Below are 13,385 nucleotides of genomic sequence, written 5' to 3'. Positions count from 1 at the left end.
AATTCACTGTCTTCTTCAAATTTAATTTCTCTCCTGAATTCCTTTTCTGCACTTACCTCACCCCCATTTGCTTAATCTAGAAGGCTGAGAGATGGCTTTAAGCCCTTCCACCTGCACTTGGTCACCAAGTCCTTCTAAATATCCTTGGAATCTGGTAACCTATGTTCATTTCTATGCCTTAATTTAGGTCATAATCTCCCACCTAAATTATTGCTGCCATCTTCTAACTGGTCTCAGTGCCTCATTCCCCTTGATATGGTTTGGCTCTGTCCCTATCCAAATCTCAACTTGAATTGTATCTCCCAGAATTCCCATGTGTTGTGGGAGGGAGGCAATTGAATCATGGGGGCTCGTCTTTCCTGTGCTGTTCTCGTGATAGTGAATAAGTCTCATGAGATCTGATGGGTTTATCACGGGTTCCCACTTTTGCTTCTTCCTCATTTTTTTCTTGGTGCTGCCATGTAAGAAATGCCTTTCACCTCTTGCCATGAATCGGAGGCCTCCTCAGCCATGTGGAACTGTAAGTTTAATTAAACCTCTTTTTGTTCCCAGTTTCACGTATGTCAGGTATATTTAAGGATTTAAGGGTTTTGTTTTTATTGTTAATAAAGTCATGTTTTTGTGTTATGGGAAAGGAGCCACTGGCCCAGAGGACAAAAGGTTAAAAGTTTTTGTTAAAAATAATTTCTTTGACAGTGAATAGTGAATCATTCATACCCTTTTATTTGGCTGTTACATTCTATGTGCAAAAATGTATTTCTTAAATGTAGATTGAATGTAATCAGTGACATCTTTACCCATAAACTGGAAATATGCACAATATCGATCTGCCATGGTAAATAACAGACTTGTAACTATTAAAAACAGGTAAGGAAAGAAAAGAAAGGCAATTGCCAGTGAGATTTGGTTGGCTTGCTCTACCTTCTATTGCTCTACAATTGAGTCACTGGAATTAATTTGTTGTGCTGGTAAAAACACAAACACAATGATAATCAATGTCTTGGTCTCAGAAAGCAGAGTCAACAGATGCAAGAAAATAAGGGAAAACACTCACGAAGATACAATTTGCAAGGCCTTGGGTTGTGTGAACAAAAGTGTTCTTTCACCTCTGAACATATTTGCCAGTGGAATAGAACAGAGATATGTCAACATATACGTACCTTTGGCTTGAAGTTGACAGAATACCTGACTTCTTGAATCAACAGAACAATGCAGTGGATATTCCAGAAAGGATTTATCTAATTCATTGTTCACTTTTCTCCAGGTAAGGACTCCATGGGAAATAACTCTTGCAGGAGTGTGAAAATGGCTGCTGTCAACACTGAAAATATCAATAACAGCTACACTCTTGTTCCCAATATATTTATTTATTATTCCTTCTCACCCCTTCCATTATACTCACCACTCTAGATAGAAATTAGATTAATATAACTAATTTCTCTCTCTAAAGCAGGACTTTCAGATAACCATCTTTCCATTGGACGTGGCACCCTTGGAAGGACTGGAACGAAGAGAAGGCCTTCTGTCATACGTACTTGGTGACTATGTGAGACACAGCTAAAACTGAGGAAGATGGATAGGCATGGTGGTTCACGCCTATAATCTCAGCACTTTGGGAGGCCTAGGCGGGAGGATCACCTAAAGTCAGGAGTTCAAGACCAGCCCGGCCAACATGGTGGAATCCCATCTCTACTAAAAATACAAAAATTAGCCAGGCATCGTGGCGTCTACCTGTAAACTCAGCTACTCAAGAGGCTGAGGCAGAAGAATCACTGGAACCCAGGAAGTGGAAGCTGCAGTGAGCAGAGATCATGCCACTGCACTCCAGCCTGGGTGACAGAGCAAGACTCTGTCTCAAAAAAAAAAAAAAAAAAAAGAAACCTGAGGAAGATGATGACCTTGAATTCTCCCCAGCCTGCCCATCAGAATCCACTTTCCCTGTCTTAAAGGGCAGACAAAAAAAATGACTCTTTCTGGAGAACAGGATTGGGGCAGGAGATAGTCTTTTACTTTTTTACTTTATGCCATTTTGTGATATTTAAGATTTTTATTTTTTAAGATACAGCTTTATTTATTTACTTATTTATTTCTAACAAATAAAAGTTGTATGTATTTATGGTATACAACATGATGCTTTGATATACACGTACACTGTGGAATAAAATAAATCAAGCTAATTAATGTATCCATTACTTTACATACTTATCATTTTTTGGTGGTGAGAACACTGAAAATCTACTGTTCTCCCAATTTTCAAGTACACAATCCATTGCTGTCAACTCTAGTCACCATGCTGAACAATAGACCACTTGACGTTATTCCTCCTGACTACCTGAAATTTTGTATCATTTGACCCGCAAGGTATAGCATTTTATTACAGATGATAGCTTTGTGGATGCCTGAATATTCTGATCACAAGCAACCAGACTCATTATTTTATTATCTTTCAAACATTTGAATTTAGAAACAGTGGTGGATGCTGTGACATGCTACCCAGATCCCTATCCCCCCACGTTCAGGACTGAACGATTCATTTGCCCAGCTGCTCGGCATGTTGATAAGTGACAGCTCTTAACTATATTCCCCCCAACCCCAACCCTGTCCCCTGTTCCAGCACAGCCCCATTCAATGGCTGGTTAATGCAGGGGTAGAAAGGCCCGACTGTTTTCCTCAATTCAGGATCATTCTGAAGGGTCATCCCTGTTCCAGAGCTCCTTGTGGGTGGGCAGGCTTTGGTGCGACTGTTTCAACCTCTCCCTCTGCCCACCCTGGTTTCCCTCATTCCTTCATGAGGATTTATGCTGAAAGCTCCTCCCAATAAACTCCACGCACACAAGTCTCCATCTCACAATTTGCTTCCTGGGACCAACCAATGTCACCTCAACCCCAGTGTATCAATATCTGTGAAAAGAATCTAAAGTTCAATGCTCTCAGACTAATAGATAATGAGTTCTCCATTTGAAATGTTAGCAATTAATTATGATCTAAAAATCAATGATCCTTCAAATGCTAAGATTCTATGATGATTTTATAAATATCTGCTGATTGATGGGATTGAGTTCCATAAAAATACTGGGAAAATAGATTCAGTCTATAATTCCATTACTCTCTATTCTTAGACATTAGTCCAATATTTATTCTTTACACTTTTTCTAGACCATATGTTACATATAAATAGAAAAAATGATAGCTGAACCAATCCCCCAGGTACCATCAGCCACTTTTGAATATCTGAGATGTGTGTTGTTGGTTAATAACCATCCATTTCACTCTTGAACAAGTTTGTCTAATTGGGTTTTGTTCATGTTGATGTCCATCCACTTTCCTAAGAAATCTATCCAATTTCAACTGTTCTTTCTTAATTAATTTTTTTAGAGACAGGGTCTTGCTATGTTGCCCAGGTTGGAGTGTAGTGGTTATTCACAGGCATTGTGATAGTTAGCTCACTGCAGCCCCCAACTCCCAGCCTCAAGAGATCCTCTCGCCTCAGCCTCCTAAATAGCTAGGACTACAGGTGCACACCACTACGCCCAGCCCAACTGTCCTTTTAAGTAAAGATTGAGATTAAACACAATCTTCAGCAGTTAGCTTTCCATGATATCTAAGAGAGAAGAATGATTTTCTTCCTTTATCTGTTTTCTTCTACCTATCTCCCTTCGTGTACTACTCCTTCTTCCATTTAAAATTCTCTTGTTTGACATCTACAAATAGGTCCGACAATCATTTTGAATTACCTAAACTTATTCTCACGTTTTTATGGTGACACTTTCTTTTGAATGTTACATCTCCACTCAAAGAATGACTTCTTTCTGTAACAATTGTTGTCCTTCTTAAGGCAGTGCCTCTTAAATTCTTTAAGATTCTTTAAGAATTTAAGATTCTTACATTATTTTTTCTTCAGAGGCACCTGGCTATCTTGCTTTTTTTGAATGAAATTATTGAAGACACCCACTGGAACAAAAAATAAAAATAAAAAAAAAGCAAAAGAAGGATCCATGAAATTTTAAGGAAATGTGGATTTATTGAAAAATATGGATAATACAAAACACAGTACAATTAGATGACAAAAAAAAAAAACTCAGTAACAGCATAAAATCAAAACTTCTCTAAGTTTCAGTTTTTTCGTCTCTAAAATGAGATAATATTCCCTAGGGGATTTTCAAGGATGAAATGAAGTCATGTATATATAGCCACATAAGCTTGGCTGATCCTATTTATATTTGTTTATGGTGATATTGAACACTGTAGATATATGTCATTGCCTCACTCTTACCAAATTCTATACTTGGTGGAGAAAGCTTTTATAATCAAAAGAGAATGAAATGCCATGGAAATTGGGATTCCCTAAGGATTGAAGGGCTTCCAAAGGGAGTCAGACCACCACCAGTGTGGACCAAGTGCTGACATTTACTGCCATCTGTTGGGTGATGAGCAAACTGTTCCACTCTTTAAAACACACAGAAATTTGCTTCTGGAAGATTTCTTCCTCAATTCAAAAGGCATCCCTAGCTCATCACTGTTTGCATCTGCTGTGAAATAAACATCAGCCCCACTCATATAGAGACAAGACCAGTAGCTGTTTCAGGAAAAAGCGTAAGTTAAGTCACAACCCTAAACAGCCACACCTGAAGGCTGCAAAAGAAAAAAATAAATTCCAGGGGCTGCTATATGCTCGGCTACATTTACCACTACAAAGCACATACCCAAGGCTCAATTCAATATCCCAAAGGTTGGAACCCATGTGGTCATGCCCTGGGCTCTTTCAAAGCACTGCCTCTAGACTAGACAGTGCTATTGGCTTCCTGACAACCAAACCAATAATCACAAAATAATTACCTCTCCATTAAGTACAACCTGGAGCAAAGTTAAAGAAAATAACGAGCAGTGCTTGGGTGGGGGTTGGGGGAGGGGAAGGTAGCTTGAATGATCTTTCCTTACTAGAAATGAGATTTTGAATAATTCTTCAAATCCAGAACCACTAGGCAATGGTATATACCAAGAGGATGGAACGCATGCTTTCAGTCTCTCGATAGCTTCCTTGGAGAGGTAAGGGGTCAAGCAGGTAACATGAGAAAAGCAGTCCCAGAACAGACTGTGTGCAACCTGAAAGGTATATGCCCTATCTCAAGAGACAGCCATTCCTCAACCCCAGTTAACCCCTGCCCTGCTGGCTAAGAGGTGTGGCCTAGTAACTACGGGCATGGATCCCAGAGCCAGGATGCTTGGGTCGAAGGCCTAGCTTTGTCACTCACTGACTGTAAAATATTGGGCAATTCACCTACTCTTTCTGTGCCTCGGTTTCTATACCTGTAAAATGAGGCTAAGAGTCACTCCTGCTGCATCATATTGTTGTGGGGATTAAATACATTGATACACATTAAAGTGTTTAAAGCCATACTGGGATATAATCACTCAATAAATGGTACCAAGATAAAAGGAAAGGTTGTTTGTCATCAGATCTCCCAATTTTTAAGAGAAGCCAGAATTGGGAGTTTTTTTTTTAAGGTAAAACATTTTTAAGTATAGGTGAACAATTAAAACATGTTCAAAATCCTCTGTGAGCCTAAAAGAATATACCCATGGGCCACATACAGTCCACAGGCACCCAGTACCTCACATCCAGTGCTGGGAAACAGGCAAAGCAGGAGGCAGACAGGTCTCAGCCTCACTTCCAAGTTCATCACCAGCTCTGTGATCCTGACAGCACAGTGGCTGGGAACTTGGGATGGCAGAACCACATGACAGAAAGTCCTGTGCCAGATTACAAACAGCAAGTGACAGATGGCCCTCCTGACCAAACGTAAGAGAAAAAAGTACTCTCAGTGATATAAGTGACGCCTCTAATATAGACGGGGCATGGGGACAGCATCTCCCTCCTTGACCCCAAACACTTCATTCAAGGTCTTTAACATTGCCGTCATCTATCCTAGAGACCAGGATTGACACAGATCAAGTCCAGCCACCAAATCGAGTTCATTCTTTTCATTCCATTTTCAAAGGACAGTTCTTGCTCAGTGAGTCCATACTCTAAAGCAACTGTCGAGATTGCCAAAAACACCAAACGGCAGTTCCACAAACAGTGGTCATATCTGCTTATCCAAGTGAGACATTAAATACATGAATGAAAAATAAATAAATACCAACATCATTGAGAAACAACACTTTTTAAAAGAAAAACCAAAGCATTAAGAAAATGAGGTCTTCTTTTTAAAATTTTAAAGATCTTCCTTTCATTCTCCTTTAATACTGCGGGCCCATTGTCTTTTCTGACATCATTTAAAGACAACCAGACAGATTTATAACGAGATGCTAGTCCTTTTCTATTCTACCGACAAATATGTGGCCCATCTGCCTCCAGTCAATGATGGAGCACGTGGAGATGGAGCAATGAGATATTTTTAAACATTCCTTTAATTAATTCATTCCAAGGAGTTGGCACTTGGAGAGTTGCGGGGTGAGGGGCGGGCAGAGGGAGGAGAGAGCGAGCTCACGATCACGGTAAATAAAGAGATTTGCCATAATCTGGATTCTAAAACCCTTTCTATGCAGCATCCTGCTTGGCCCCCAACAAGCTGTTAAGGGCATGAAATCAAAAGCTGCAAGCAAGGCAGTGTCTGGCGTTTGTTTGTTAGATGTTTCTTCAGACTGCGAAGACAAGTTCTTTAAATGCAAGCAAAACTAAAATTTTATCTTCAGAATAATGCTTCTGCTTACTATTGCTAGAAGATTTAATACTATCAGTGTGTTAGTAGATTAAAATAATTGTAGTAGATGATTGAAATGAAGAATAGTTTCAGCTCATGCCAAGAGGCAAGCCAGTCCAATGGGGGAAAAATTCAATATGAGAAACAATTCGGTTTGCCTTTAAAAGGGGGGAAACCAGACATCAGGGCATTGTGTGACACAGCCATGGAGGAGGGCAGGGAGGGGAGGATTTACATTGAAATCACTCTGTGTTGAGCTTCAAATTATGAAAAAGCTTTGCAATTCTGGAACTGTAGGATTTATGGCACACTGACCCAGAAATCTCACACTTAGCTGTTAAATATATTGCTCATTTTTTGCAGCTGAAACATCATTGCTTAAGGACTTTTCCTTGTCTGACACATCCTTTAAAGCCAAAGCCAAAGGAGACACAAAACACCTAACTGTGTTGCATGGAAGAGGAAAAGAAGTGGCCATTGATACTGATGAACAGATTTGTCTTTTGGTTTTTAATAACATGGAGTTTCCGCCTCACAAGTTTCATCTGGATTTAGAAATTATTTCCTGAGAATTAAGCTTTCAATTACTCACAAGCGACTGTCTTAATAAACATGAAATGGTTTTCTCATAGCTCTCCTAATATCTATTTTCCCCAAGGAGGCTGATTTCTATATTATTGAAAATGAGAAAAGAAAATTCCAGCCAAGCCTGAGGCATGCAACCTGCAAACCCCTCTAGACCACATAAGCCCCATATCTTTCACTCATTTGCCAATAAGTCCACTCTGTGGGCTCTTCCTCCTGCTGACCTCAGATTCATTCCCAAGGGGAAAAGCAAGAGGACAATGGTTATGGTTTGCTTTTATTTGCTTGAAATAATAAATTCAAGGGGTCTCCCTTGCCAGGGTTTTTCCACTGTCAGCAGATTTCTGTTTCCCTGGCTCTTTAAGTCAAACTGAAGCACAGGCCCTCATGGCTGGCTTTCGCCCTGACCCCTCGGCTCACGGGAGCTGATCAGAAGACAGATTGCCTTGGGTCTCTGACATACAGAGTGACCTAGCCACCCCCCACCTCCAAGAAGATATTTCTAAAATGCCTGCCTCTTCAGCATCTGGGCACTCCACTGTGACCCAGTCTGTAATGGACACTAGCCTGGCTGCCACCAACTACTTATAATCTCTTTCCAATTTGGGTCAGGGACCTAAAAGCCATCTCCATAATTCTAGCCATGACAGGGAACTCAGAAAGAAAGAATGCTCAACTATTAAATTCGACCTTGCTTTGCAGGAAAATATCTCTCAGAACCTGGGAACTACCAAAGTGTCCACTATTGATTTTTATAGAAACCGGATGCTAATAATCTCAATTCCAAATAATCAAAGCTCTCAGAAAACCAGACTGTGGTGGCATACGCTCTGCACAGGCAAAGACCAATGCACAGGTTACAAAGAATATCCTAAAAGGCAATTTGCAGGATAGGTATGCCAAAAGTTTGAGAGAAAGCCAGTAATCTGCACCAGCCATGCCCAGCACACATCATTTTCAGATGATAACCCCAAAGCTTTTCCAAGTATTGGAATCTTTCTGGAAAGATGGTATTATATTCTCTATGTATAATTTTATCCTTAAAGTCTATTTTTGTTGGACTGCCTACTTCACAGAGTTACTGGAAGAACCAAATGTGATGAGGTACACGAATGAGCTTTGAAAGTGAAGTGTTAAACAAACATAAGATGTCATTATTGCTTCTAATAATTCTTTAGAAATTGGTAATTAACACGTTCTGCTGCTGTTAATGACATCACCAAATAAATGTGAACCAGAATGGTCAGTTTCCCATATTACCCTATTCCCCAAACATTCTGGATCAAACAGAGTTGAACTGAAAACATATAAATTGAAAGCATATAACAATATTGCTATTTTTGCTTCCTTCTCAGTAATGTGTTTCAAGGAAACAATTTCAATATTGTTAAATGGCAAAAGCCAACAAAGGAGATAGCCTGAGGAGTCTTAGTAAATTTTTCTTTACAAGGCACATTAATCAAAGATGTTAGAAGGGGCAAGAGATCTCATGAATCCACGTGAACAATTTACTAATAAAAATCCTTGACTGGATGGAGCTAGACTTCTAAAAGGCAGATCCCAGACTGTTTCTGTATCCCCCCAACTCAGAGTTCCTCACATGTGAGTTCCACCCAACAAGTGCTCAGTAAATGCTCCTGGAATAAAAGAAGAGAAGAAGAAAGGAAAGACCAGGGCCTCTGAGAATGTCACCTGCTCATCAGTTACTGCTGTTAAATAATAACGGATCATAGATCTTATATTTGTTTCCCAGCCATTCAAGTTTTTTTCAATTCTTTCATCTCTTAAATATAAATTCCTCTGATGACTCTTTTCTTAACCATAGCCGGTGCAGAAGGATGGGATTAATTGGATGGGAATCTTTCTAAAATGCTGAAAATCACTTTGGCTCTATATTGAATGTCACATCATTTGACAGCTTTCATTTAGGACAAAGGTGAAATAAACATACTCACTTTGGGGTTGTTGTCATAACTTCTCCTCTATCTGGCCATCAAAATAGGGAGTAAGCTGGATGCAGGATTTGGAAAACTAATATCATCCATCTTTTTCACAGATGTTTTCCACCCTAGCCTTTACAAGCAAGGATAAGTCTAGAAGGTCCCTGAAGGCAACCAGAAATGCTTTCATATCTTTTCTCATATAAAAGCCTTTTTAATTAAACATGGGAAGGCACTGATCTTGATCAATATGGGCTCCTACTATCTATTTCTAGAGATCTTTTTTTAGCACAAGGTACCACCCTCCTTGTACACAGATGTCTTCCTGAAACATCTTTTTGGAGAAATAATAATCAAAAAAGTCCAAACTGCAGAATGGTTAGGGCAAAGGGAGAGACAAAATTTCATGCAATGACAAGATGCCAGATGCGTTTGGAAGGACTCTGGGGGACAGAAAAGGAAGGAATTCCTTCTCCTGCACACAGAGAGACAGTTTTAGAAATATTTTCCTTCTATTGGAGATTGCAGTCTAGAGATCTGGCTTTGGATACCAGCTATTCACGCCTGCTTAGAGATCCATTCCCCTAAAACAAGCCTGCGGAGTTGGTAAAATGTCTTAGGAGAAACTGGAAAATGCCAACACCACCACTTGAGCCCAGAGAAGTCCCTGATATTTGCTTTTCACATAACATGGATCCTGTGATCGCTTGCAAGTGAGTAAGTGCAATTTTGGGAATTAACCAAAGGGCTGAGCTGCCCAGTCTTTTCATTGCCACTCAGGTTCTATCAAGCCCAAAAAGTTTTCTGAGAGATACTGGTCCAAGGATTCTGTTTGTGGACCTTTTCTTTGATGTGTGAGTATTCAAAGAATCCTTTTGCCCCCTGCAGCCCCTTCTGTCTCTTGCTAAAGACAGAAGTCTTTAATTATCACTGTGAGGGAGCTTTCCCCATGCCAACTGCAGTCTCGGGGAGGCAGGACACGACTCCAGACCCACGGGCTGAATAGGGAAGCCAGTGCTATCCCCGTCCGCTGGAGTCTGGCGACTCCTGCCCTTGTCCCAGACCACACGTTTTCCCGCCTCCTCCCGGGAAGCACCCAAATCTCTTCCAGCCTTCCTTAGAGCTAGCCAGGGAGATTCCGCCTTCCAGGGACAAGGAGCGATCGGAGTGGGCCCAGCATTTCCACGGCGACTCTGCAAACCTGGCGTTCAAGGCCAGGCGCGCTGGTCCTTGCCCCGCCCCAAGGCCCGGTCTTGGCTCATTCATTCCGGGCCGGTCCCACCTGCAAGCCCGCGTCGGGCCTGCGGCGCCGCGCTCCAGGCGCTGCTACCCCGGTGTCTGCTCACACTGTGCCCAATCCCCTATTGTTTTGAAATCTCAAAAGTAACCTCAGGAGGATTTCTTCCTCACACTCTCAAGCCCCCAGCGCACCTTACCCTTTTAATCAAAATACAACAACCCTCCGCCTCTCTCATTTTCAAAGGATTAAGCAGCAATCTCCAGGAAAGAAAATCAATCCCCTCCGCACCATCGCATCCCCAGCCAAGCCACTGCTCCGCCACCATCTCCCAGGCCCGCCGCCGACGCCTCTCTGTCCCCATCCTGGATAGGGGCACCACCATCCCGCGCGCGACCCCGCTTTCCCGCGGGTACAGCTAAAAATCCCCTCACCCTTCCGTGGATGCCATGGTCTGGGGAACGCCCCCTCCTCTTCAGCACTATCCGGCAGCTGTGGGCGAGGGAGAGAGCGGGTGCCGGGAGCGGTATTTAAGAGGAGCCTCTGCCTGCCCTTTCACCCGCCTCCGGGGTAAGCCCTTTAGCGCCTCAACGGGCGCAGGAGGCTCCTGCGGGCGCTAATCCGCGTCCCGGCTCTCCACGGCGCGCGACCCGCGCTCCCCTCCGCCCGCGGGGATGGCGCTTGGCGTGAGCTCCGGGGGCTCCGAGGGTGGCTTCCCTAAGAGAGCGATGCACCCAGGGCTGCAGGAGGGCGCACGCCGGAGATGCGCCCTGCAGCCGCTGCCACCTGTGCTTTGCTGCGGGGCTCGCGGGTGCGGCGAGTGGCGGGAGCAGAGAGTGGTGGCAGAGGACGGTGAGCGTGCGTGCGCGTGTGCGGGTGTGTGCGCGCCGGGGGAGGCGGTGGAGGCCGCTGCGCCCTGGCTCGGCGCCGGCCGGGGAGGGATTGCAAGGTTTAGCCCCGCCGGAGCTGAGGATTTGCAGGCGATCCCTCTCTATTTTCGTCGAGAGCTGACATCACCCGCGCCGCCGCCTGGGGCAACTCCTTTAACCGCCGCCCCCCGCCCCCAACTCCAGACGCGGTCCCTCCTCTGCCATCCCTCCCCCCAGCCTCTCGCCATAAATTAGCCAAATAAGAAAAGAGGCCCCGCCGCTCGTCCGGGAAGGCTTGGGCAGCCGGTGGCAGAAGCCCAGGATCTAACGAGTCGCTATTGTTTCCCCTGAAGCCCGCGTGGCCCCGGGTCACCCCGTGAGGGGTGAAGCGCAGGCGACGGCGCGGAGACCCGGGATGCCCCTCCGTCTCCGCCTCCCTGGAGCAGCCCCTGGCGCTCCCTCCTCACTCCCCGGGGCACCCGCTTCAGCTCACACTCACCCCCAAACTCACAGGCGGGCACACCCACCCCATCCTCCCACGTCTAGGGGTCCCAGGCCCCGCGGAGTCGAGCGGCTGAAACACGCGGGTGGTGCAGCCCAAACGCGGCCCAGCTGCGCGCCCTCCCCCGCCGAAGCTCGAATAAATCTCCGGCCTTCAATTATTCAGCGAGATTAATATTAATGCAGCTCCCTGGGGGCGGCGGGCGGGGTGCAGGGGAGGCCGGGATTTTTTTTTTTTTTTTTTTTTTTTTTTTTTTTTTTTTTTTTTTTTTTAGGCCGAGAGAGGTCGGTGGGTGCGGGCTGAGAAGGCGCGGAGAGTTGGCCGAAGTGAGTGGCGGCGGACGCTTCTCCACCCACTGGGCGCTGCTCGCCGCCTGCTTCCGAGCCCCGGGGGCGGCGCACAGAGACAGATGGGCTTGTGTAAGGAAGAGTTCGAGCCTTCCGGATGGCTTTGCATAAAAATGACAAGACCTGTGCAGCTTTGATTATCTCTGGAACACAGCAGGAACTAGGGTCCCGCTACCTGCCGACCCTGTGACCGCAGAGCAGGCAAAGCCTCACTTTCCTCGTCTAGACAATGGAACCCAAAAGAACTCACTTGGAGGGCCACAGGAAAATTAAACAGACTCTCTTTTCCCCCAGGGTAGACGCTCTTCGGATTTGCGCTGTGCTGGACCTTGTTAGACGATGTAACGCTACTGGCCACGTGCAAACTCTCACAGCAGGTCCTGGGGATGGTGCCAGAGGAGCCGGGGTCCCAGCAGGACGATTGGTAGTTAAATGCCGGGCGCTGATATCCGGCGCTGATACCCGAAGGCCTGAGTTCTTCACCACATTCTAGCTGAGTAACCGAGGGCAAATTCCTCCATCTCTTTTTTCATCCCGCCTGTAAAATGGGACTATCTTCTCCCACTTCTCTGTGCTAAGAGAACTAAATGAAATGGAGAAGATGTGTAAAGTTCCTAAACTGGCGTCTGGCACCCAGTAAATCCTCCAAAAATGTTCAGTGCATTCTCAGAGTCCTTAGAAGATAGTTTATTGGACAAAATATCCAAGTATGAATAGACAGATGAGAAAAATAACAAGAAAAAGAGGGAAAACACATTAATAGAATTTAAAAAATAAATCTCAGCTCACCTCCTTCCTTTACTATCCTTTACAAAATCTGAATCCAAACGTCTTCCTCCATCCATGCCTTTCTCCATCTCTCCCCTCCCCTCTTCTCTCTCAATCCTGTCTGCACCATTAGAATAATCATCTGTATCTTACTCATCCTAGGATCCTTCAGAACTACTCTAACTTTGCATTTTCTTTATTTAAAAAAAAAATACCATAAGCATCCTTCATCTTAGGGCATTTGACTTTGGGTACTCTCCTCTTCCAAAAAATTATTGTTTACCCTGATAAATGTGTTTAAAAATAATTTGTAGATGAAAAGCTACCTTCTTTCACTTTGGTATTATGTTTGACACTCTCTCCTCTTAAGCCCCGTCAAGGGTAAGTGTGTGGCTTTGTATCTGAAGTTGTCACATATACAAACTTTACAGTC

General features: G+C 44.0%; 1 protein-coding gene across 1 annotated transcript in view; it reads right to left on the bottom strand.

The window, feature by feature from the left end:
• SLC1A2 (solute carrier family 1 member 2) overlaps positions 1 to 10,988 on the bottom strand; it is a 171,981-nt gene extending 160,993 nt beyond the window's left edge. The window contains exon 1 of the mRNA XM_050758753.1: positions 10,901 to 10,988. Within this exon, the coding sequence (XP_050614710.1) occupies positions 10,901 to 10,917 (17 nt within the window). The 5' untranslated portion in view covers positions 10,918 to 10,988. The remainder of the gene's footprint in view (positions 1 to 10,900) is intronic.
• Between the last annotated feature and the right edge of the window lie 2,397 nt (positions 10,989 to 13,385).

The sequence above is a fragment of the Macaca thibetana genome, chromosome 14 (genome assembly GCF_024542745.1).
Source record: "Macaca thibetana thibetana isolate TM-01 chromosome 14, ASM2454274v1, whole genome shotgun sequence".
Taxonomy (NCBI): domain Eukaryota; kingdom Metazoa; phylum Chordata; class Mammalia; order Primates; family Cercopithecidae; genus Macaca; species Macaca thibetana.
This window is presented reverse-complemented; position numbering and strand designations above follow the sequence as displayed.